Source organism: Dermacentor andersoni, chromosome 4, assembly GCF_023375885.2.
Source record: "Dermacentor andersoni chromosome 4, qqDerAnde1_hic_scaffold, whole genome shotgun sequence".
NCBI classification, from domain to species: domain Eukaryota; kingdom Metazoa; phylum Arthropoda; class Arachnida; order Ixodida; family Ixodidae; genus Dermacentor; species Dermacentor andersoni.
This window is the reverse complement of record NC_092817.1, coordinates 49,947,016-49,973,671: the sequence shown is the minus strand read 5'-3', so window position 1 is coordinate 49,973,671 and position 26,656 is coordinate 49,947,016. Positions and strand designations below refer to the sequence as shown.

General features: G+C 47.3%; 2 protein-coding genes across 3 annotated transcripts in view; one reads left to right on the top strand and one right to left on the bottom strand.

The window, feature by feature from the left end:
* Positions 1 to 5,105: 5,105 nt before the first annotated feature.
* On the bottom strand, positions 5,106 to 26,631 carry LOC129386192 (uncharacterized). 2 transcript variants are annotated; one of them, XM_055073727.2, is made up of 6 exons: positions 26,508 to 26,631; positions 14,979 to 15,261; positions 12,822 to 12,913; positions 11,363 to 11,434; positions 9,241 to 9,516; positions 5,106 to 5,570 (listed from the first exon to the last, which is right to left on the bottom strand). In XM_055073727.2, the coding sequence occupies exons 4-6, from the start codon at positions 11,404 to 11,406 to the stop codon at positions 5,270 to 5,272; spliced, it is 621 nt and encodes a 206-aa protein (XP_054929702.2). In that variant the 5' UTR covers positions 11,407 to 11,434; positions 12,822 to 12,913; positions 14,979 to 15,261; positions 26,508 to 26,631; the 3' UTR covers positions 5,106 to 5,269. The 2 variants fall into 2 exon arrangements, with proteins under 2 accessions (XP_054929702.2, XP_054929701.2); XM_055073726.2 differs by lacking the exon at positions 12,822 to 12,913 and having other exon boundaries at positions 5,107 to 5,570.
* LOC129386191 (uncharacterized) overlaps positions 11,086 to 26,656 on the top strand; it is a 58,348-nt gene continuing 42,777 nt past the window's right edge. The window contains exon 1 of the mRNA XM_072287822.1: positions 11,086 to 11,253. Within this exon, the coding sequence (XP_072143923.1) occupies positions 11,218 to 11,253 (36 nt within the window). The 5' untranslated portion in view covers positions 11,086 to 11,217. The remainder of the gene's footprint in view (positions 11,254 to 26,656) is intronic.

Sequence of the window (26,656 nt, the reverse complement as noted above, 5' to 3'; positions counted from 1 at the left end):
TTTTCTGTTCTACTCTCTACCCCTGACAGCACCGTTGAAGTGCCCAACAATTTGCGAGACACTTATACCGTCGGTTTTCGTCTTCCGATACTCAATTGTTCCTCCACCATGTCCATTGACTTCCATTGTTTCCAATATGACTTCCATTACTCTGAGGGAGCCGTTTCCCCTTGGGTGCATCGCTAATGTGACCATATTTCTCGGACATCAAAGCGGGACGGACGTGGGGAGGGGTGGGTTGGACAGAGCAACGAGATTCAAGTCGTAATCCAAGGTGGTCATGTGTTTATGCGGAAAGCCGTGCTCCTCGATGCGACGTTCTGCTTACGTCACCCAGCAGCAGCGGGCAGCCAGCGCGCTTCTCCTCCGTGCTTCTCGCTGTCTGCTCGCTGACGTAAGCAGAACGTCGCCTCGAGTGGCGCGGCTTCGCGCTCACTGCAGCCTTTCGGTTTCGCGCGCTCCCGATTGCCGAAATTCGTCATGTCACACTTTCGCAGCTAATCGTATTTTTAGAGATCCAAAGGTGGCTTCGATTTCTCAATTACGATGAGCCCGCCGGCATGGCATGGCAAGAACTTTATTTTAGTCCAGAGAAACTAGGGTCCGAGGGCACAAGCCCCCAGGCTAAGTCGGTGGCTCCGCCCACGTAGGCACCGGTAGGCCAAAGGCTTTCCCGATGTCGTTAGCTCTCCGGACGGCCAGGAGTCGATCTTGGAGGACTTCACTGGATATGCGCCGACTCGTCCTCCTCACTGTTGAGATCCGAAGCCCTTTGGTTGGGGCACAGCCAGAACATATGATCAAATAGACACGGAGTGTGTCCACAACATTTACATTCCGCGGGAAAATCCTGGTCAATTTTGTTAAGCACAAAAGGTGTGGGATAACATTTAGTTTGAATCATTCTTAATGTGACTGCCTGAGCTCGGTTGAGCTTCTGGTGGGGGGGAGAAAAAAAACCTCCTGCCGTCCCTATAGTGTGAGGTGATCTCGTGAAAAGTAGTAAGTGGGTCGATGAGCCCGCCGAAAGTGAAATTTTTGAAGTTATCGATTTTTTTTTTCATTTCCTAGCTCATAACTGCTTGCCCCAGTAAACCGCGCTGTGCGGTTCGGTCAAGCAGTCACGTGGCATGCAGTTTGGACATATGGACAGTCGCAGTCACGTTACATTCTGCCTGTGGACCATGCATGAATCGTCACAGAGGCCCGCACGTTCGCCAAGCAGTCAACTTTCCCGGAGACGTTGGCTCATAATCAAACTACAGGAACGATCACGCGCTATGACGATAGTGTGGCGAAGGCTGACACTAGTAGCCACATGCTAGCGACAACACCGAAATGGAGAATTTAATCGGGGGCTCTGGTTTCAACAGAACTGTTCAAAATATCTACTTCAAAATCGACATCTACCACCTATGCAATAAAATATTCGTAGTAGGCTGTTTAATCCATCCACTGCCATTAGTTCAGTTTTCAAATGCTTGACACCCAACCTTAGCGATTACGGAGGCGAGTGTCGCTAGTAGGTACAGGCTCTCGCACAGGGAACCGTCGCATACTCCGTAAACTTTTTTCGCTTTTATGAACGTGATCAGGGGCTATGGAGAAGGTCTGATCCATGCATACTTGCGACGACTTTCAGTGACACTGCTAACCTTTTTGGGAGGGGGAGGAGAGGTAGCTTTAAGTGTAGATACCAGTCTTTCGAGAGCAATCATATATTCTTGATTTCACTAGAACAGTTTTATCAAGCCCGTGACTGACCTAGATTGAATTTTTACACTGCTCGCTAACCGCAGCGTTTGTCTGACATGCAAGGAAATTATCCGTCGATCTTACCTTCGATTTAGCAGAATGGGCGTGAGCATGAGAACGCAACGATAGATGTTCCTACAAAAACTACTAGAGGGAACTCTGGCGCTGAAATTTTTTATGATGGAGATAATGGGCATTTCATGGATTTGTCTAATCTTCGCACTTCTGGCTTTACCACGCTTTAGCTTTCTCGCTTTCCAACAATGATCCTTCTAAACACACCGAAGTACCACATCTGCGTACATTAATATTCAGTGCGAATGGTAGCATTTAGAACACAGAATGTCATGGGAAACGGCTGATTTACCAAGTCACAAAGCCTATTAAGCAAGAAGGGCGAAGTTTAGGCACGTCCATGTACCATACCCACTATTTCCATACTGGCTCAACTGACATGCTTTAGTACCTTTTTAATTGAAGCGTCAGAGTTCCCCCGCCAGTAATGCTTGTAGGTCACTACGATTTAATTCTGGACGACGCTCTCCGAGCGGAAGCAGACCAGCTGGAGAAAGTAGCCACGAAACAATCCGCCACACGAGTATTAAAATGGTAAGAGTGGCTTTATTCAACCATAAAAGTATGCACGGGACAGTTTGTTCATCACAGGGTATAATCTCAGCAGGGTAGGTCACATGGTATTATGACAGTGTGGAAGGCTTCAGGGTATTATCACAGCATGGAAGGTCACAGGGTATTATCACAGCATGGTAGGTCACACGGTATTACCACAGCATGGTAGGTCAAGGGCATTATCACAGCACTGTAGGTCACAGGGAATTATCACAGTATGAACACAAAACGGTGAATGTCATAAACGGCAGCACGCGTCGTAACAGTTGACAAACTCACTTGCATTAAAAAACAACGTATAGCCGGAGTTATGCATGCTGTATGGATGACAATGAAACAGGCAATGAACCAATATTCCGCGAAATCAGAACATGGAAAATAAAAGAACAGCACCATGGTAGCTTGTCAGATATCGGGCACATGTGCCGATGCTTCGCGGTAATTAATGCTTATTTCTGAATGACCAAGTTGACTGCAGTGTGCGCTAATGGAGGCAGGTTGCGACAGAACACTTCTGCGTTGAGGGAACGCTTTGTACAATTGTGCCTTTGACAGCATTATTGTGCGCTCAGACATGTCGCAGAGCGCAGACACCTGCCAGTGAAGTCAATTTACACTGAGTGCAGAATACCCGGTTCAATCCTCGGACAAAGGCGCGTCGAACCAGCAAAGTTGCACGCGGTGCGGTCGAGAAGTTACGCGGCATGCAGTCTGGACATACAGACAGTCGCAGACGTGTTACATCCTGTCCGTAGACCATGTGTGAATCCACATTTACAATCCCATATAGTATGAAGGTTGAAATCACAGAGTTGCAAAATGGTGAGTGATTACAAAAGTTTCTTACCGGGATAGCAAAGAATTCATGTGCATTAAGAACAGCACAAAAAAAATTAAGCTGGAAAAAAGACATGCTATCAAACTACGGAACCTCAGTGAATTGATTGCCCTCCAATTTTGTTAAATATGACGTCAAGGGCTATGTTGTGTATTCGCTATATTGGAAGAGAATACATCTCTGGCACATGTCAACATGATCACAAGGAATAAAAAGAGGGCGAGTGAAAAAAAAATAGACGAGACAATGAAATGACGAATGACCAAATAACGTAAGTATGTGAGGGTCAAGCAAGCATCGTGTAAAAAATGCGCAGACTCACAGGGCACATGCTCGCGGAGATCGAACACAGGCCGTTGCGCGCAACGAAGGCGGACAAAGGAATGAAGTGTCAGGCAGAGAGCGTCTAGGGAAACCCGGTGCAGGTGCTCGCAACAGCATGACCAGATTGCTTAACTCTCTTGCGCTATAAATATTAGGGCCCAAAGAACGCTGGTGCAAAGAAAAAGAAAACGAAAGTTTGGTCATGATCATCGAATGCACGCACGCACTCTCACCGGGCTGTGCGGTGGATGACTTTTGATGATTTGTGGTTATTCATTTAAACATTTATTCATTTGAATTATTACTTATTTAAACATTTATTTATTTAAACATTTATTCGAGAGAGCAGCTGAGAGCTCGCAGAGTCTGCTGCTGCTTGTATCACATTTGCGTTTCTAGCCAATCAGGTCTTAGCGACCCTCTGAGCCAGGCAAGGCGGTGAATTCGGCAACATGGCGTAATTCGTCAATGTCCAGAGCACCCCTGAAACTGGATTTGCCACGAAAGATGTGCATTCGATGTAAGTGATACATCGTTTGTACGTACACTGCATGAGTGCAGTACAACGCAGATACTCGAATGAAATGGCGATTATAGATAAAGATCAAGGATACTGTAGAGGTTTGGGTTTTAATCCACTGTTTCAGTAACAAAGGTTACTCGTGCAAATCTGGGTCTATGCATTCTAGCGTGGAACGAAAATGGTTGCAGTCCTGTTGAAAATTTTGATTTCATCTTCCACCCACGTGACACATTGCTGACCATGTTCTTGCACGACCGCCATACTAATATCGATCCATTGGGGTAACAAGAAACGATCCTTCGTATTTTAAGCAGTGCCTGTAGTGTTGTACGTAGAACATACAACTCGTCTCAGAACAGGCCAACTTGTTGGTCGCTAACGTGTGCTGGAAAATTAAACGTCGATGGGCTCATCGCATGAGGCACTCGCACATGTGTGGCAAGTGGGGAGGAATAATTTGTAATGATGCATTTCTGAACTTGGTTAGTTTACAGATTTACACTGTCCTCGATTACACACAAACCTTTCTCGTTCCGTTGAATAAGAGGCGGCCCCGATTTATTACGATTAAAATTCTATTTATACAGTGTGTTGCATTTTCAGTTGGCCACTTTCCCTTCACCGTCTGGTCTAATGTTTCCTTTTTTTTAAACAAATTCTAGTCGCAGTTCTTCCCTTCGTAAATCAAGATTTTGTAGTGATGGTGATATTTTGTGTACCTCACTCAGTTTCGTGACTCGAAGGTTTCTCGGGCGCTTAAGCTTGTAGTACATCATAAATCCAATTGGTTTGGTTGGTTTGGGTGCCTGGTTAAGAAGGCAGATTTCTAAACGAAACGGCAGATTAACTGACAAATGTGTCTAGGTGGTCTGGGGTCTGGTTATTTGAATAGCTTTGATTACAGCCGCTAGATTCTGGAAACAAACGATGCTGCGATATTTTACTGCATCGTCTGTAACATCTTCGCCGAATTTGTTGACCGACTAGGAATAGATAAGCAACCCCCCCCCCCCCCCTCGCGTATCTCTATAGCAGGGCCCCCCATTCTGGGCATTTTGACCAGTGCTTGATTTACCGAAAAGCCTTGTTCGTTTGCCTCCGCTGAATACATGGTCCCTAAATAACACCCCTGATAAAAGAGGAACCACGTAAGGGACAACTTGTCACGAAGCATGTGCACCGGGTTTCTGGAGAACGCTCTACACCTTCCTTCTTTTCACGCCTCGTGCCCGCCGACGGGCGCAACGGGCCGGCCCGAAGATACGCACGCCGCGGCCGAGCTCCATGAGAGCACGTACGGCAATCATTGTCGGGACGTCCGGTATGATCGCCACGACGCCTTCCGCCTGGGGTCGCTCGGCGAGTCCCGCGGCGATCCGCCGGGCGTCCCGACGACACTTTGTCGTGCCCACGTGGCGTCCCAGGTTCGAAAACGACGGCGTGGCGTAGCCGCATAGTCCACACCCGTATGGCTTCTTTCGGGTGTGGACGAGCATGTGCCTGCAGAAACGATGAACAGAGGGAGACGTCAGCAAACGAGCATCAGAGTCAGGTTCGCTCGCTGTTTGCAATAGCATATCTCGTCTTACCAACAAGCTCGGCTAATTATAAATTCCACGTATATATACCGGGCCTGCACTCTGGCATCACACAAAAATAGGTATGTAGCGTTTTGCAGGGAGATTATTGACAAGCTTTAAAATCGCTCCGAAGCTCCCCGAACGACACTATTGCGATTGGTATTCTGCCAGTACTGACGCATACTTTTCTGAAACTACAGCAATTTCGACCCCAATATTTTGTTCTCTGGTCTCGTTATTTGAACTCTGAACATTTCACTCGACGTCAAACTTTGCATGCCGCCCACGTGACAGACAGGAAACGCTGTTACGAAGCCTCGATAGTTGACGCTTCAGCGACGAAGAGATGCACTGGTATGGGGGACGTTGTGCATGCATGCATGCCTGAATTACATGACAGTCCCGTGTGTGTAATGGCGGCAACGAAACTGCCGTACATAATGCGTGTGCATTCCACAGAACTCTCCTCGGGTTCAATATTGAGGGCATCGATGCGCTGCAAGGTAGGCCTATACTGGAGGTAGCGTGAATGAGCTTGCACTGGTACCGATGCACAGCATGTGTCCTGTCAAAAGTGTTGGTGTGATAGCATTGCAGTGATCTTCGCTGTCGCGATGAGAGTGATGTAGCAGGCAAGGAGCGCCGGAGCGGCGCATACGTAGGCACATGACAAAAGTGGGAAGCATTCCACGGCGGGCTGGCTGGGTTGCGTAATGATCTGCACTAGACTACTCTCCGTAAAGGCGATTCCGATGAAGCAATGTAGATGGATAAAATCGAACGATAATGAAACAATGCCAACGCAATACAGTCGCTCAAGTGTGGCATGTGAACCTGCGAGCTTTAACCAATTTTTTTTGGTAACATTGCAATGAAGAATATTGTGCGCGCCAAAAGAATATAGGCGCAACATTCGTTTGAGATGCCCTGGAGCATGCGACCTACTTTGAGCATACAAGAGAAAGAACAAGTTTTCAGCGCTAGTGATTTTTGTATGTACGACATGGATCACTTTCTAGTGGTTACTCGAGCGAAAGTAAATGTATGACGCGCTCGTACATTGCGAGTTCGCACGCTTGCCCTCGGAGATCTTGCGGCGACTGTTTCAGATTAGTAAAACAGAAGATTCGATTCAAAATCTTACATCCTATTCATCAAGATTCACAATAGCGGCGGAATGGATGGATGGGTGGGTGGATGGGTGCAAAACTTTAATGAAGGTCCTGAGGTACGCGACTCAGCGCGCTGCGGGCCGCTCCCACGTTGGGCAGGCCATGCCCGACCGCCGCATCGTGGGCCCTCTGGACAGCCTATAGTTCGCCGCGGCATCGGGGCTCTTGATAGCGGAGAGCCACTTGTCCTCATTGATTGGTTCTGTGCCTCGTAACGAGGGGTAGCGCCAGAGCATATGGCCTAGGATAGCGGTGTCATTGCAATGCCTGCAAGAACCAGTGGCATAGGTGTCGGGATAAAGCTTGTGGAATAAAGTTGGGCTAGGATACGAGCCTGTTTGCAATAATCTGAGGGTCAGTGCCTGCGCTCTATTTAACTTCTTGTGTGGAAGGGGAAAGTCTCTCCTGCTGAGATAAAAGTGCTGCGCAATTTTATTGTATGTGGTCGGTTGATCTCTGTTCACCCCTGCGGACCGGCGTTGGAGTTCTCCATGGTCGCGGAAAGCGAGACCTCGCGCCTTGGAGTGGGCCAGCTCGTTGAGGTTTGTGGGGCCTCCCATGATGGATCCCATGTGAGCGGGGAACCACGTGAGGGTGTGGGTGGCGATGCTTTTGCCGTCGAGGATGCGACAGGCTTCCTTACACACAGCGCCAACGCTGAACGCGCGGATAGCTGCCCTGGATTCGCTGAACATATTGGCATGTTTGTCGTCCAGGAGGGCCAAGGCAATGGCCACTTGCTCGGCCGCACGCGACGACGGGGTTCGACCGTTAACCGGCGTTAACGGTCGAACCCCTGTGGTTGATCGACACTTCCGTGAAATTGTTGCTGTTGCCATACTGGGCCGCCGCAACGAAGCAGCTGCGGCCAGGGAGTTCTGTCGCGCGGCGTAGGAGCGCCTTCCTTGTGTCTAAATTTAATTTTAATGGTTACAGTCGACGTTCTTGCTAGAAACTGGCCAGCACCAGTTCCGAGAAATTAACAGTAAACTGGAGCAGGAATACATTTCATTGGAACTTTTCATTTTCCCAGACTGTGGAAAGGTTGACACCTGGGACCAACCCGGTCGGGAGTTGGTTCTGCATTCGAATCCCGGAACAGGACAAATTTTTATTCAACTGCGGAATTTTCTTTCCACTGAGAAACACGTATGGGTTTCTTTTGTAGCGGCGTGCTACAGTCAAGTGGATGACAGTTTATTTGTTCATAAAAATAATGTGTTTATAATCATCCTGTATATTGTCTCCTACCAATTTATTGTATTATAAGAATAATAAGCTGAAACTAATAATCACTCGCAATTATCGCGTAGTTTCTGGTGTCCGGTGCGTGAAGCTTGGCAAGTTGAAATTAAACTCGAAGCAGTGAGACATTGAATAGGGCAAATCACTTCTGCGGAAGCCCACAAAGTGGAAGAAAGTGCATGACTGTCGCACGAAGCTACAAAGAAAATCCATACGAGTGCCTCAGAAAACTTCGCAGATTAAGAAAAATATGCCCTGGTTCAGAATTCGAACGCGGGACCAACGCCTTACCAGGGCGGTCGCTCTACCACCTTAGCTAACTTGGAGGGTTATAAGATCCTTTCCTCCACGATGCAGGCTTACGAAAAGCTGGTTTGCCATGTTCAGCGTCCCAGTGTCTCGATTTGTTGATTAACTAGCCCTCGATCAGCGATCTCCTGGTGAGCTCAGACGGTAGAACGACTGCCCCGCGGTAAGGAGTTGGTTCTGCGTTCGAATCCCGGAAACACTGCAGGACGAATTTTTAAAGGGAATGCTTTACTGGCCGCGAACTTGCGATTTCGCCGTGGCCGTGCTCCGAGGAGGCACATGACGTCACACCGCGTTGATCACAACGCGTTCGCCTCCGCTCGCTTCGCCAGCTGCGTCGCATGCCTGATAACATGACGGAGCATTAAAAAGGAGAGCTCGCGTGCGCCGCAACCACAGTTGAGGCGGCAGTATGGACGGCGACAATTCTGATAAGCAGGAGGAGGCCTGGAATCGACATCGGAACGATATGAAGAGGAAACGAATCGCCCAGGATACAGACGAACAGCGCGCTGAACGACTGGCTAAACGCCGCAACATAGCTAAACAACCAAACTAAGTTGGACTTGGAATCAAGATTAACGAAGGCTAACCCTGCTATGCCGTAGCTTTCGCTACGTATATCCTGGCATAGCCGAGCTAAGCCACTGCCAATTTTATTCATCTGGGAAGTTTTTTTTTTCCGAGAAGCACGTATGGGTTTCTTTTTTAGCTTCGTGCTACAGTCAAGTGGATGACAGTTTCTCTTTCTTTCATAGAAATAATCTGGTTATAATCATACTGGCGATTATCGCGCAATTTCTGGTGTCCGGTGCTACCATGAAGCTTGGCAAATAGAAATAATTTGGCTACATAAGTGCTCACCTCTCGAGGTGCGACTGCCTGGGGAAGAGGCGTCCACATAGTCGGCACAGGTGTCCGTCGCCATGCTTGAGTTCCCGGTGACGAGAGTATCTATAAAGCGTCGCGAACGACTCGCCACAGCAAACCTTGGGTTCTCTCGCCGGCCTGCCCGGGAGAGGGTGTTTCAAGCAGGCGTGGAGGTTGGCCCTGTGCCGCTTCATGTTGAATTCCCTGGGGCTGCTGTAGTCGCAGTCTTCAATGTTACACAGCGAAGACGGCGTCCACTGGTCGTCCTGGCTAGAAAGGAATTTAGGGCACACGAAAAAAGAAATAGGACACATCAAAAAAAGCCGCGAGGAGGATGGGGCACCCGTGGGTAGAGTGGCGAAGGGAAGACAAACCATGGTATCGCCTCCCGAGCACAGTGGTTCAAAGGGTTGAAATACGAGAACAAAGCCAGAATACTCCTAGCTATGCACGAAGCTTAGGGGAGAGAGAGTAAACTTTATAGAAAAGAGCGCACGAGCAGAGGTAGCTATTCCACGAAGCTTGGAACTTGCGGCCAGTTGCAAGGGATATGCTGAGCGAACAACTCCTAGGGCCACAGAACACCTTTAAGGGACACTGAAAACGATCCGCTAAATTGAAAAGCCGAGTTGACGTATTCTTTCAAGAATGAATGCATATACGTGGAAAAAAAAATGTATGGAAATTAAGATCAATGTTTATTATAAATTTCCCAGCGAAACCGCTGCTCTTGTGGTAGCATGTGGCCACGGATTCTACAATGCATTTTCTGAAGCAAGAGCTGTTTTGTTCAAAGGAAGAACAGACTTCGCTAAGCTGTCTTGAGTTAGTCGATAATGCAATGTAATCCTCGTTTATCCATCAAGTAATCCAGAGAATACGCCGTCGAACCCGATGATGCTGCGAGGAGCTAGTGTGGAAAATCATTGTTACTTTTTTTTGTTTTTTTTTTACAAATGATGTTACGGTCACTGACCAAGTCAAGAGGGTTAGTCGACATCTCGGAACTCATGCGGGTTTCCTTTTCGTAATGAAACAGACCTACAATGAAACAGTGACCTGACCAGACGAGCTTTCGTCGAGTTCATGACTACGTACTCCTTTTTGCGTAACAAGGCTCCGCACACGGCAACACTGACATTTCTTGCGTTTCATCGTGATAATTTAGCTATCTAGTTTAACATAACCCTGTTTAGCGTTTTAAGGAAATAGGTTGTGTACACCTTATAAAGCTATTGAAGAAACTACATGTGTCTAAAGGTTGACTGATGCAATCAAGGATAAATCTTACAAGGCACGCTTCCCGGCCGAACGTGAAATTGTGAGCATATAGTTTCATTTTCTGTGCGACCTGCAGTTCGATTTCATCGAACTGATAGTGGTTAAGTGTGGCGGTTAGCCTGTTGAAACTCCTTCAGGTGGAGAAATGGTGGGTCGCGATCCGCACTTTAGAAAAGTTGGCCTATAACGTCGTGGAGACGGCGAAACAATCGAATGTATTGCATAGCCTACTGGTTAATTATTTGAAGAAGCGCTCAATTATCAAAAAGGAAATAAAGGAATGCTCTCAGAACTTTGCTAGTGACCACCCCGAGCGATCAGATATTTGCCAAAACGCGGAGAGTAACATTAGAAACTAAGAACGTTGCGCGGTGTTCCAGGCATACGTAAAACCTCCTGTCCTTTCTTGGATATGTGAAGGATACTTAGCATAACAAAGGCCCTTACATCCATTACTTCAAAGCTCTATTCTAACTGCCGAGGCGCTGACCTCTGCTCGAAGAAGTTTTGATTGATCCCTGTTTAAAACTGACTGTGTGCTCTTATGGGAGCAGACGGGACACATCAAGCGTGGGAGCATATACAGTAAGCTCCGCGGACTGTTCCGCAGAGCCTCTCCTAGACCGCTGAGGCAACATCAACCACAGGCCTCAGAGATCGGGCGGTGCGCACACCACTATCTCCGAGGCCATGGGCACCGAGGGACGAAGAGGACCAATCGACGAGGTTAAGAGTGCTCAGGAACAACGTTTTGACAAGGGATGTTTTCTTTTTTTTAATGTTCACCCAAAGCGGGAGGAAAAGGAAGAAGATTCAAGCCGCTAACATCACTCACCTTTCCAGTTGGTTGCAAGGACAGGGCACTCGCTCATACGACATCGTGTTGCGCAGCGTTAACGGGCAACTTCTGAAAACAGTAAGAGTGGAAGGCGGGGGCAGGAAATGAAGTTTTAACAGCATCGTAACTGTCATGCTTCCTGAAGCGCGTGGTTTGGAATTCAAATGTTTCAGAACCATTGTGTTTTGCGTGCAATGCGAAGGGAACAAATAAAGAAAAAAAATGAGAGGAGTGAGAGGAACGTTTTTAAAGCATGTTGAAAAGAGAAAAAAGGGAAGGAAGGACAGGGAGATTAGCCAGTGTTAGTACCGGCAGGGTATCCTGGTCTTGGGAAAGGGGTAAAAATGGAAGGAAAGGTGATTGAAGAAAGAAAAATATAAAGTGAAAAAGGAAGTCTCACAATAACCCGATGCTACGCGCAGCAAATTTTCAAGGCGGTCGCACTATTCACAAGCCCTTAACGACTTGAGCAGCATTAAGGCCTTGAGTGCCGAAACCCGTCTGGACCAGTGCCCTAGCACTTTTTCCGCTCTCGATTAAAGGGCGATCGTCCAGGTTTTCGAGCATGGTCGCGAGCATTTTTCTTGCCAGATTCTAACGGGGACAGTAACAGAGGAGGGGCTTGCTCGTTTTCTCGCAGTCACAGTTGCCGCAAGCAGGGCTGTGTGTCATTCCGATGCGGAAGGAATAGGCGCTTGTGAATGCCACGCCGAACCACATGCGGTACAGAGCTATTGCCTTGGCTCGTGGTATCCCTGGTGGAAGACCATGTTTCAACTGGCAGTGTGCCTATAGGAGACTACTACAGATGACAAGGAAGGACATGAAATTAACTATGCGTGCATATAGTACACAGCACACATGCACACTGCGTGCTGTTGCGTCTGGACGAGGCCAGTGTCTTTGAGAAACCACGACAGCGAATTCGTCGAGCGCAAAACACCGCCTGCGCTAATTTAAGGTCCACGTACACCGTGCAACGCTAAGGAGCAGCACAGGGCTTGCAGACGCGCGAAGCATGATTTAGTCGTCACTCACACTGAACACACCGCGCTGCGGGGTACGCGTCAATTGCAATGTGTGCAAGAGTTTTGCATGAGCGACGTTTAACCGAATGCGGTGTAAACACGTGCGATCGCGTCTTGCAAGGGAACTTGGCACGAGGTCGCATTTCGTCTAGAGGTGCGAGACATGCATGTCACCATAGTACGTGCACAATTAAGTACAGCCCGTGTCACTAGAACAGTGCGACAGTTAACTTTATTGGCACGCCGAGCAAGTACGCAGCCGAAGGTGTGTAAGCAAAAGGATGTCGAGGACCGATGAACGAGTGGGGGCTGTCAATCATGGCGAGACAGAAGCTACCACAGCTCGCGTGCACTTGGAAGAGAAAAACGGCTTTAGGTCAACCGCGCGATCTATATTGTATTGAAAAACGGGAGAAAGAAAAACATACCACGCTACAAGATAGGAACAGCCGAGTTGTGCAAGGATGGGCTCACTGCGTTCTAATTCAGATGACCACGGAATGGTCGAGTGGATACCGTCCTGAAAGCAGAAAAGAAAAAGCCCTGATGTGCCTTCGGGAACAACAGAAGTAATGCGCATTTAAGAAAACGTTTCGTGCCTATGAAATCACTGGTGACGTCAGGCACAGCCTAGCGAGCCATGACGCTCATTTCTTTTTTCCAGAAGGAGATGATGTTCCGAAAAATGTGAAAATTTCGAGCAGCATACGTTGTCCAACTAGTCATTTGTTCATGAGCGCCATGACGTTGCACGTTACTTATACATCACAAATGGAAATGTCGTTCAACTACTACCGACTCACAAGACGAAAAAAGAAAAGTGAGTCATGTACATTCAGAGGAGTCGTGGGACTGGTATTCTGGGAAATGAACAGAGCATACGAACCATATAGGAAATGTAACGTGCATCTCATAAGCACGCCGCCTTGTTTAACTGAGCTAGCAACGATTCCAATTAGACATAGCTCGGTCAACCAACCGATAACTTAACTGCGCCTTCACATAAGCCCCAATCTGTCGATAACGAGGGACTGGAGCGGGAACTGTTGAAGGAAATACATTGGGGGAGATAGTGGATGTCGCACAGGAAGAAAGGACGGCCAGACAGGTCATAACCGACGCCAAGTCATCACTTGAGCAGAATGATGAGCTGGCGCGGTATATATTACCCGCTGTTGTGCCTCAGCATGGCAAAAAGATTGTGTGACGCTCGCATTAACGAAGACTACAAAATAACAGTTGAAGCTATTCAGATATGGGATTCAACGGGGCGATGATTTTTAAGTTCTCCGGAAACATTAAAAAACGCCTGTAGCAGATCGAATAATCCAACTCAAGGACAAGAGTTGCGCTAAGAGGCGGACATTACTAGGACCAGAAAGCGAAACAAATATTCAGCTAAGTAACAAAAATGCACAAATTTAGGTTCCCAATTACGGAACACATTGCAATTTAATTGTGGCAGGCGAGTTTGCAAGACTCATTCACTTGAAATGAATCTCCTGGATGACATCAGTTTCGAGATAATAGTTGCCAGAGTGTGGGACGAATACAAGGGCGTTACAGTTACATTTGTGGTTCAGTGCATGAAAGAGCGTTTTGTTAGAAAAGTGGAACATATTTCCAAACTGGTGTAATCTCGGTTTTTCTGTCTGAGGCTGCAACAGCAGATGAATTTACGTATACTTGATGTAACGTTGGCCAATTATAGCGAGCTGCATGCGAACGTTCTCCTAGTGCCAGTGTTCCCACCAATCAATGTGTTGGTCTCTTAATGGTGCTTCTTAGGTGCTTCTTCTAACGCAGTTAACGTCTTCTGAATGATGACGTACACGACGACAACGTAAACCTAATTGTCACTGTGAAAACGGATCGCGCTGCCATGGTCGAGCTTTTGCAGCTCAGACAAGCGGTATTTGAAGTGCTACAGACGGCTCGCTTCAGCCTATGGCTTAACCATGGTAGGGATGACATGCAACAACAGACGTGCGACACGCTTCGATCACTGAAAGACTCCGCTGGGCAAGTGGAGGTAAAACAATAAAAGGGCCATCGCAGTATTTCTTCGCAGAAATATGGTTAATGTGCGGTTTCGTGCTTATAAATGCGTTCTTGTGCAGTTCATGCGCAGAAGGGCGGACGCAACGCAAGGCCGCAGTCCTTTGTCCCTTTGCAGGATCTCTACATTCAACAAAGTTCCACATTTCATTGGTCATAGGATGAACAATTCTATCTGGTAGCGCAGCACTGTAAGGGCGCCCACACTTGGCCCTTCCGCGATGCAAGTCACACAAAACCAACAAACTCAGTCTTCCGTGCAAGATGATGCTGTTTAGACAAGACTGGAAGTTTTGGTATGACGGTACATGTCTAGGACGGGTACAGAGCAAGCCGTATACGAGAAGTGCCCGTACACTATGTAGGCGCGGGGTAATATAGCAACGGACACTCCGCAAACACTCTTAAGGCGTTTGGGTGCGCATGCGGTTTTACGCGCTGTATACTCGCCGGGAATGATGGCGGTAAAGTTTCGAGCTTTCATGCTACGAGTGAAACAGTCATATGGTACGAACAGAAAAACTTACTGTGTATTCAGTGAGAGTGCGGATTAACGTCGAGATCCTGGAAGCAGCAAGGGAGACCTGCTCTCGACGGCCAACTCTGCGGGCGGAACCTCCTGCTCGTGAAGTCTTCCTCGGGGCGCTGGACACGAAGCTGTGGAGACAAATGTGCGGACTGCTCGCTTGGCCACGACGCTCGCGTCTTTTCTTCGGTTCCGATGGTCCCAGCCCCTATTTTTGAAGGCGAATGGCGAGCGACGCAGAGTTGACAACATTGTTCCGAGGGGCGATTGCGAAGTGATAGTGCCTGCAAGTACCAGAAGGACCAGCGATATCACTGTCGACCCGAATGCCCTTCACTAGGGTGATTTCGCACTTTTTTCAAAGAATGTCTATTTTTTTACCAGATGGTTGTACTGGAGCTACAGACGTTAACAGAGCACTTATCTGAAGATACGCAGTGCGTCTACTATTGAAATGAAACATGACAGATATGGAGGCAGAAGAGGAAAGAGATTGGGCTAGACAGACTGACGTTAACTTTGCGTCCTAATGAGTGACGGCAAAGAGCTGCGGTTACCATTCGCAGTGGTTCATTCAGCAACAAGTTACCCGGAAACAAACGCGAACAAAAGGCACAAGCTCGAGAAATGCCGAGAAGACTCAATAAGTTATTGTAACAGTTAAGTTGGGAAATAGCTGCATCGTACATCAATGTAGAAAAACAAAGTAACATTAATGACTTTGCCATATATCTGTACGCGTGCGGAGCTGCTCTCGTATGAGGGACTAGCTTGCGCCGCATAAAAACAATGCGAAGCCACCGGTAAATGTAAATTAGTCCAAGTGCATGGCTCGCGCGAGCATTCGCGGCTCGCGAAATTAATCCCAACTAAAAGCAAATTTATCGAAAATAAATGTATTAAAAGGCGCAGAGTAGTTAATTTCGAGCCCTCGGATAGATTTTTTAGATTTATTACCGAGCTATCAAGAACTTTAGAGTTTCACATAATTGCTGGTAAAATTCGCCGAACGTTTTTCTAGCGTGAACGCTGCCACTGCGAAAGGTCTTGCTAGCCTCCACAGCGTTGCATGCGGTGAATGAAAGCGATATAGAAGTCATGGTCAGGGAGCTTAACATGTACTAACAACGTGTACCCAAGGTCTTTGTATACTGAAAGGCTTGGGGAAACTTCGACAAACGAAGTTTCTTCTTTTGAGCATAAAGCTAGAGAAGCACCGCTCCGAGGTAAACGAATGGTGGACGCGGAGAATGACACGTGCTTTTTGCTTAGATTATTTAAGGCTTATCCGATTCAATCGAGTGACTCTGCACCTCCTGCACCTATAGGCTTTCGATTCACACGAGGTACAGCGGTGCACCCTGCAGCCCCGTGCCCGATTGCACCGGGTGCAAGGCAAGGTGTCGCCGTGGTGCAAAGCACCCTCGAACCGTGCAGCGAGTGGGTGCAGTCCGGCGCACCACAACTGGCACCACCTGCACCTCTTCATTTACGGTGCTGTGTACATTTTCTGAATTGAACAAACCTATATACAGGCGTCTCAACGGAGCCGGGAAAATACCATAAGTGCTAGAAATGCATTACGCATCTCGTTTTGTGTAATCTGCCGGTAAGGATGGGTCACCTGGAAGAAAAGGTGCCGTGTTGACGCTACAAGGCTAATGCACGAAGCAAAGAATTAAGCGTAAGGCAGTGAATTGTTGAAAATATTTATTAGCTTTAAAGATGGTCACAAATATTACTTGGCGGTACTTTTGCGTTATACCACTATTTCTTCAAAACTCTTGCGAGCTCGTTCATATATAAACGAGCTCGCCCGTATCGGGGTGTTTCCTCAAGTTTGTGTACTTTGGATGGATTGAAATGCCATAGGAAAGATGTCAAGCGCAACCGATGTGACGGGACGCCGTACATTAAACGTAAAAATAGGGATAATAGATTCACCGGGGGAACCAAATAGACTCATTCGGGGGATCGGGATGAATGCGACTCTGCAGGACTTCCCGCCGTGAGCATGTATGCACTGTGGCACAGAGAGCGTGTGGGCCAAGTCACGCATTGTCTGAAATGATCCTCCCGATTCTGTACAGTTCTGAATGATTGAAACGAGTTAGTCGGAGCTCATGGCTGCTGGCGCTCATTTGCGCCCCGGCTCGCCGCTGAAGACATGTGCCGAGTTGATGCATTGTGGTTTACGACGAGATCGAAATCCGTGTCGCATTGCGACTCTAAGAACCACCTCTATTGTCATTCGCCAGAAATGGCGCGCAACCCAGGGCGTCGAAAACCCACGGGACTCCTTTGCACGACCTCCGAGATAGGGTAGAGCTCGCGGCGTGCTTCAAGTCTCGGAGGCAACGTGCAGGGACCTGCATCATATGCGCTAACCACCGCGTGGACTTGTTTTCTTAGGTGAGGTTAATAGGAGTTCAATTAAGAAATTAAACACGCACTAGTTCTATAGCTTTGAGAACATTGCTTCAACAGTGTATTCCACTCATTTATTGGCAATTAATGCTTAAGTGCAATTCTGTTGCAGCTGGCCTTTTACGCGGAGAACGTAAAGGCCCAAGCTTCGTTCCAGCCGCTGCTCTTTATCGCCAGAACAAAAGCTTCATAGGAAATAGAGCATGCCTTTTGCAGGCTATTTTACTTCATGATTATTGCTTACCGTTTATATATAATAAAAGAAATCATACACACACCCGCATTGGGTTCAAAGCACACACACGATCGAGTTGCCAGCAAATTTGTACCGCCATGGTGTATTAGGAAACGGAAAAAATATTTTTCTTTCGCCATGAAATTCCAGCTAAGGACAGCGTGCTGCGTTATATTCGGAGGAAGTGCATCATGATCGAAGCGCAATTTTGCAAAAAGTAGTCGCCAGGTGAGAGGGGGCAATCCCGGAGGGATGTTTATGCAGAGTAACTTTTCTAACGGCATTACAAAAGAATGGAAAAATGTTATGTATGATTGAAGCCTCTCCTGCTGGCATCGCCTCCTGCGAATCAGCTTTAGAAATTTCACGGACTTGCATGCGAGGAAACATGCTAAGTATGTGCGGAATCGGAAGTGCTTTCACGTGTGAAGAATCAGCAGATTAATTTCAGACAGTGGCGACCGGCTGAAATGCTTTCGTCGCATCCACATCTCATAAAGCTGTCCGCACTCGCAAACGTCCCACAATGATTCCCAGTAGAGAATACCACGCCACCTTTGCTCCACATCTCTGGTGCTGGCTCAAGCTCCTTGTTCTGCCATCTCTAGGCTTCCAGTAACAATTCGTATCCTGTATCAAGGATTGTTCTGCAGCCATTAGATATCGGACTATAGGTGCTCGATAAGATGTTGAACTCTCTTTTTTTTTTTTTGCCTCTTAGAACCTATACAGCTCCATAAAGCCCGATGCATGACGCGCACGAGCGATTTGTTGGTGAATGTGTTCGAAACAATGACATCGTACGCATTGGTATTTTTTACTGGTCATTCCAGTGACTGCTAGATTAAACTATACACAGAATGTATGAGGCGCGTATGGCATAAATCATAGTTCATATGGAAGCAGTCCGAGTGCGTATTCTACTTTATTGCCTTATGAAACATGCATAGCACGTTACAGTTGTGTATGAACGCTTCTTGCACGTTCTTTCCTTGACATTCAATTCAGTCGGACTCATTCAAAATTTGGTGCCAGCTGACGGCTTTCTAAACGGTGACGCACCATGAGTTAAGGACGGAAGGAGAGCTTAGTCTCGGAATCATGCGTCAGTCAACAGGCGCTGTTGATATCCTATCAACACTCTCCTGGTTTTTCCTTTTTTTGCGCGTCCTTTTGCGGGATATCAGACAGCGTGCTGAAAAGCTCTTACCAGTTTTCGACCGTCTGTAATCAACGCCCAACCGAGCGGAACAGCAAAGACAGACAAAGCAGCCAGCGGTCATCGATTTTCCTTGCGATATGCGAAACTGCCCATTTCCGGCCCATTTCATTGTCGCAATTTGCTTCGTATTTGCAACATGTAAAAATTTGTAACATGAACAAGCAAATACACGTTACGCCCTTCACCGCGGTTGTCGCTACTTGAACCGCGATGCTCTCCCCAGCTCGTCGAAGGCCGCACGAAGTTATCGAGGAAAGATGCGCACAAGACAAGAATGCTGACAAGCGGGACAAGGACTCGTAATCAGATGCGGAATTCCCGGACACTCGGAAGGCGCTGAAAGAGGCGATGCGATTACACGCACACGCACACACACCAAAAAAAAAAAAAAAAAAATCCACTTGAACTTCTGAAGCTCTACCATATAACAGTAGAAGCGTTAAAATGCAGGCGTGTGCCTTTTCACGGCCAGTGCCTTCTTTACTGCAAAGCGTCCATAGTGAGCGAAGATTTGAAATTTGCGAGGGGATTTACGCACTTCGTAATCAGCGGATCGCCAAAGCTGTCGCTGCTCTCTTTACGGATATGAAGCTGACGCGGTGCTCAGGCACATATATTGGCGGGGCATCACATTTTTGGAGCATTATGTGCAGAAGTGATGTCCTTTGCTCACGCCGCAAATTGCAGGTTTGTCGCGGCGAGATTAAAGCGGGGTATCCGCTCGATCACCCGTTTGTGCTTTGCAAAGATGCGAAGTGTGGCTGCCTGCCTGCATTATTAAATTTTCATCATCATCATCAGCCTATTTCATGTCCACTGCAGGACGAAGGCCACTCCCTGCGATCTCGGAATTACCCCTGTCCTGGGCCAATTGATCCGAACTAGCGCCTGCGAATTTCTTAATTTCATACCTCCCCCCACCTAGTCTTCTGCCGTCTTCGACTGCGCTTCCCTTCTCTTGGCACCCATTCTGTAACGCTAAGGGTCTACCGCTTATCTAACCTACGCATTACATGACCTGCCCAGCACCATTTCTTCCTCTTAATGTCAATTAGAATACCGGCTATCCCTGTTTGCTCTCCGATGCAAACCGCCCTCTTCCCGTCTCCTAACACATCTAACATTCTCATCTAACATTCCATCGCTCCTTGCGCTGTCCTTAACTTGTTTTCGAGCTTCTTTGCCAGTCTCAGTTTCCACCTGATATGTTAGCACCGGTAGAATGCATTGATTGTACACCTTTCTTCTCGATGATAATGGTAAGCTTGGAGTCAGGATCTGACAAGGTCGGCCGAATGCGCTCCAACCCATTTTTATTCGTCTTAATTTTCTTCTCATGATCTGGGTTCCCTGTGAATAATTGACCTGGCCAAACGTATACTTCTTCACAGACTAGAGGTTGGCTGGCCATCCTGAACTCTTGTTCCCTTGCCCGGCTATTTAGCATTGTCTGTCTTCTGCATATTAATCTTCGTCCCCCTCTTACACTCTCTGTTAAGGTCCTCAATCATTTGTCGCAATTCGTCCCCACGGTTGCTGAACAGGACAATGTCATCTGAAAATCGAAGTTGCCGACATATTCACCGTTGATCCTTACCCCTAAGCCTTCCCAGTTAAATAGCTTGAATACTTCGAAATACGCAGTGAATAACACTGGAGAGATTGTGTCTTGTCTGACCATTTTATAGGTATCTTCCTACTTTTGTTGTGGAGAATTAAGGTAGCTGTGGAATCCCTGTAGATACTTTCCAAAATCTTTACGTAAGCGTTTTGTACTCCTTGCTTACGCAATGTCTCTATGACTTCTGGTATCTTGACTAAATCAAATGCCTTTTCGTAATCTATGAAAGCCATATAAAGACGCCGATTGTACTCTGCGGATTTCTCGATGACCTGATTGATGACATGGATGTGATCTATTGTAGAGTATCCCTTTCTGAAACCTGCCTGTTCCCTTGGTTGACTAAAGTCCAGTGTTGCCCTTATTGTATTGGAGATTATCTTGCTGAATATTTTATATAATATTGGAAGTAAGCTAAGGGGCCTATAATTTTTCAATTCTTGAACATCTTCCTTTTTGTGGATGAGTTATGGTGGCATTGTTCCAGTTCACTGGGACCGTTGAAGTCTGTAGACAGTTCGTATAAAGGGTAGCTTGTTTTCCAAGCATTATGTCTCCACCATCTGTGAGTAAATCGACTAGTCGATCTCCTCCTGCCGCTTGCCCCGTTTCATTTCTTGCAAGGCCCTTCTAACTTGATCGCTAGTTATAGAAGGAGCCTTCGTAACCTGTTCATTACTACTTTGAACGGAGGTACTGTAGCTGCTTTGGGTACTGTACAGGTCAGTGTAGATTTCTTCCGCTGCTTTTACTGCATCTTGGAGAATTCTGATGATATTAACCTGTCTATCTTTCAGTGCATACATCTTGGTTCGTCCGATTCCTAGTTTTCTTCCGCTTTCAGGCTGCGTCCGTTCTTTACTGCTTCCTCAGTCATAATTTCTATATACCCCTTATTTTCTCCTTGATTAGTTTTGACAGTTCCGCGAATTGTATCTGACCTCTTGAGTTGGACACTTTCATTCTTTGTCGTTTTTTATTGGGCCCTTTGTTACTCGGGAGAGCTTACCTACTGGTTGCCTTGGTGTCTTACCTCCCACTCAACTTGCCGCTTCTGAAGCCAGGCTAGTTACGGTTTCATTCATTACTTCTATGTCATCATCATCTCTTTTCTAAGGCTGCAGATTTGTTTGCAAGTACCAGCCTGAATTTGTCTGCTTTTACCCTTACTGCCTATAGGTTGACCTGTTTCTTGCTGACCAATTTTACCCTTTCTCTCTTGAAGTCGAAGTGAATCCTAGCCCTTACTGACCTATGATCACTGCACCCCTTTACCCTATCTTACACTTCTATATCCTGCACTATGCTGGGATCGGCAGAAAGTATGGAATGTATCATTTCTTGTTTCCCCATTAGGGCTCTTCCAGGTCTAGTTCTAGCTTGTTCCCACGCTTCCTGAAGAAGGTGTGTATTCGCTGCTTATACTTTTCCGCGAATTCAACCAATATCTCTCCTGGAGTGTTCCCAGAATCCACGTCGTAGTTGCCAATTGCTTGTTCCCCAGCCTGCTTTCCCCCCACCACTTTTGCATTGAAGTCACCCATGACTACCCATACTGAGTTTACATTTTTCGAATCGCTAATTCAACATCTTCATAAAAGTGTTCTATTTCTTCATCATCGTGTCTTGAGGTTGAAGCCTAGGTTTGTACTACCTTTATTCTATACCTCCTATTCAGCTTTATTACGACTACTGCTACCCTCTCATTAATGCTGTAGAATTAGCCATTTTCGTATAAATAACTGCTTAGCTACCTAACGAATTACTTAACTAAGTAAATCGTGTTTCAGCTAACCTGAACCAGACCTTAAAGATATATGCCGATGCGCTCCAAGACGACGCGACTAAATGCATGTTTATTACTTTTGTACGTAGTGTGTCACGCTATCTTGTATTTTGGTTAATTGGATAATTAGTCAAAATTAACTAACGAACTTCTCAAGCACCACAGTTAGACAAAAAGAAATCAATTTGAAAGTTGCAGAGGGCTTTGCCAAAGGTCAGATTGGGCGGTTTCTAACTTTCTATGTATTAGTATTTTTTATCTTATTGTGGATGCCTGCGAAATAAAAAAATATATACTACGCGACAAACCCGCTTGCGCGTCGTGACTGCAGCGCTCTCAAACTGTCCGCGCACAAACGAACACAGCATCCAGCAGGGCGTGCTGCCGCTTAAAAGGTGACAGTGCAGTGACGAAGGCCTTGGCTATGCGAATTACGCCCGCGATTTGCTTGCCTCGCGGCGCCTCATGATAGCGATAAGCAGTCGCAGCGACAGCACACCCGGCGAAATGCTATGCAAGTTTGGGCGCGGAACACATGGGAGCAGTGCAATCACGACGCGCAAGCGGGCGTGTCACGTGGTGTTTTGTATGTCGTGGACATCCGCAGTAAGCCGAAAAACACTAATATTTAATAGACAAACTGTATTCGGACGTTTTGCAAATCACTCTGCAACTTTCTAATTGGAATGTTTTGCCTAACTTCGTTGCTTCAGAAGTTGCATGGTTAACCAGTCCTGAATAATTATCTAATAATCAAAATACAAAATATAGCGTGACACACTACATACAAAAGTGAGCAACAAGCATTTGGTCGCGTCGTCTTGTGCTGCATCGGCATATTTACGACTATATGACGCATGCGCAATGAGAGGATGTGGATTCATGTCCCACCTGCGGTTAGTTGTTTATAACCATTAAGCCACAATCGCACGTATACTATCATGCGAATACGAACTGCCTCACATGATTGCTGCATGCCGGTCTTTCCAGCGAAGCTGTCGATGGTTAGTATTCGGCGGATCGCGTCCACACGTATACCAACAATTCTTCATACGTGGGCCGACCCGCGGTGGAGGTGCAGGTCGCCATTAAGGAGCCCATATGCACAGCTTCACTGGTCAGCATTCTTCACAGCGGGGAAGAACACCGAGTTTTATATTACGACACATACCAGCAACGGGATATCGACAAAGAATGGGCGGCACATTTGAAGGAAATAACAAATTAAGAAGTACAAGACAATATCAATTTGTCAGATTGCGTATAGCAAGAGTGTCCTCAGCAGTTTCACTTACGTTAAAGAAGCAGAAATGAAATGAGCGAAATTATAACCTTTCATTAATCGCTTTACGGAAGGTTTGCTTCACATGGATTCCAAAGTACGCGTTAGAGTTTTTGTATTGACTTGTGTATACCTAGTGATTAACTATACAGTGGAGGCCGGCTTCTCGTCGCGTCGTTCGTCGACGAATTGCAAGACCGACTTGCTCGACGAAGAGTGCTTCCGACGTAGCTACACTCTAAGAACAGTTTACACCCTGTGGCGTGCCCCTTCTGCCACACAACGATAATCGTCATCTGCCTTGATGCGTTTCCTTTCTTGAAACGCCGCGCCCGCTACTTTCCTGTCGGGAATGCTATCATGCTGATAACGCGCATGCCGTTCGTTACTGTAAAGTACCGGGCTCGCAGCGTTAAAGAAAGGAAACGCATCAAGGTAGATGACGATTACCGTTGCGTGGCAGAAGGGGCACTAGAAAGGGTGTAAACATTTCTAATGCTATCTTCGGCTGGTCGTTTCTGAGCACTATACCGCTCTCGCGAGCGGCGTTGTCTTCTACTGGTTGAAAGAGGGTGCGCGCCCTGCGTTCGGCTGGTTCTTCTCGATTGCTCTCCTCTATCTTGGAGGCTCTGAGGCGCTCCGAGCCCTGTCGTCGGAGCAGTCATCGAGATTGAAACGTCATCGCAGCGCCGCGTCGCTGCTGTTGGCGACGGCCCACTGTAACCTTGGCAACCTAGGCCACTGCATGCTGGCGTCTCGATGAACGTTCGTCCCGCCGGCACGTCCGCCGGTTTTTTGGGCAGCGCCGGGGGCTTTGGATAGGCGAAACATCGGACGTTGGCAGTAGTCACGTGGTTTCGCATCAGCAATTTCCTCCTCCGAGAGCGAGTCGCACGTTCGGCTTGCGCGCTTGTCCCCTACCTTTGAGCTCCGGAAACGACCGATCTACCCGACTCTGCTTCGGGGCATACAGGCGACCAGTCGAAGATACCATTAGAGTGTACGTAACAAGCGGCTTTAAAGGCGCAATAATGATAGCAGATGCAGAGTGTCGCCATTTTGTGCGACCAAACCTAAGCCCTTTTCCTTTCACGGGGAATCGCGCCATTCGTACCCTCTCCGCCAATATAGAATAGAGCACGTCACCTGTGTTCCAGTTAACAGGGATGTCCTTGCAAACTTGCAAGTCAGGACGTCAATTGCTGCTATTTTGGTTACGTTCTTTCGTTGAACGGTCGTGGAACTTTCCCGCATTACATGCACGCACAAGATAGGCTTTGACACAAATACGGTGCTGCCTCTGTACACTCTTAGACAAAAGTACACCCTTTGGACTATCTGCCACACAATAATAATCGTCATCTGCCTTGTTTGCGGTTCCTTTCTTGAAAACGCCGCGCCCCCTACTTTCCTGTCGGGAATGCTATGTCATGCTGATAACGCGCATGCCGTTCCTTACTGGCAAGTACCAGGCTCGCATGGTTAAAGAAAGGAAATGCAGACAAGACAGATGACGATTATCGTTGAGTGGCAGAAGGGTGTAATCCTGTTTTAGAGTGTATATACTGGCGGAGAATGCATGCGTTGAGCATTGCGGGCGTACACTCTTACACTCTAAAAACAGTTGCACCCTGTGGGGTGTATATTTGCCACACAACAATAATCGTCATCTCTATTGCCCGCATTTCCTTTCTTTAACGCTGCGAGCCCGGTACTTACCAGTAACGAACGGCATGTGCGTTATCATCATCATCATCATGGTTACGCCCACTGCAGGGCAAAGGCCTCTCCCATACTTCAACTATCCCTGTCATGTACTAATTGTGGCCATGTTGTCCCTGCAAACTTCTTAATCTCATCCACCCACCTAACTTTCTGCCGCCTTCTGCTACGCTTCCCTTCCCTTGGAATCCAGTCCGTAACTCTTAATGACCATCGGTTATCTTCCTCCCTCATTACATGTCCTGCCCATGCCCATTTCTTTTTCTTGACTTCAACTAAGATATCATTAACTCGCGTTTGTTCCCTCACCCAATCTGCTCTTTTCTTACCCCTTAACGTTACACCTATCATTCTTTCCATAGCTCGTTGCGTCGTCCTCAATTTAAGTAGAACCCTTTTCGTAAGCCTCCAGGTTTCTGCCCCGTACGTGATACTGGTAAGACACAGCTGTTATATACTTTTCTCTTGAGGGATAATGGCAACCTGCTATTCATGATCTGAGAATGCCTGCGAAATGTACCGATGCCAGTGATAACACTCCAAGAAGGCGCAACTAGATTAGGGGTGACAACTGCTCGTCCGATACAATTTTAAGGCGCGGATATAATCAGACGTGCTGTGCAGCCACTGATGAAATCGGATAAGTCGCGTTGGCAATGCCAGAAACACCGCAAATGTTCACCATGTTATACAGTTCGCAATAAGTTCGCGGAAGCCCACAAAAAAAAAAAAAATGCGGAGTATTACGTGCCTAAACCATATTCTGATGAGACACGCCGCAGTGGAGGACTTCGGAAATTTGAACCACTTGTCGAGTTCTTCAACGTGCACATAAATCTAAGTACACGGTATTTTCGCATTTCGGTCCCATCGAAATGCGGCCGCCGTGGCCGAGACGAGATCCCGCGACCTCGTGCTCAGCAGCCCAACATCATAAAGCCACTGAGCAACCACGGCGGGTGAAGCCCGCAAGGCGAGGACTGCGAGTGCCTCCGTCAAATTTGCTGGGTTCCACATAGCTTATTGGCCACGTTAATTTGCCCGTTCACGAAACGCCCTTCACCTGGCGCAGGATTGCGAATAACTGATCTGCGAATGATGTTTCAATCGTTGTGTACGAAGAACAACAGCAAGGCACCAGTCCGCAACTCAAACTGTAATCCACTTAAAGCGAGTCAAGCGCAGCGGCAGAGAAATGTGCAATTATAGGTGAGGACTAAGCGAGAATTACTAACCTGCGTCAAGCCGAGCTGCGCTGTGGATGCCATGTTGCTCGGAGCTTCCTTCGCTGACAAGTACCGAAAAGCGCGCGGGGTCGGCATCGTCAGTGCATGGCAAGTTATACGCCCCTCGTCGACATCCGGGCCACCTACGTCGCTGCGAA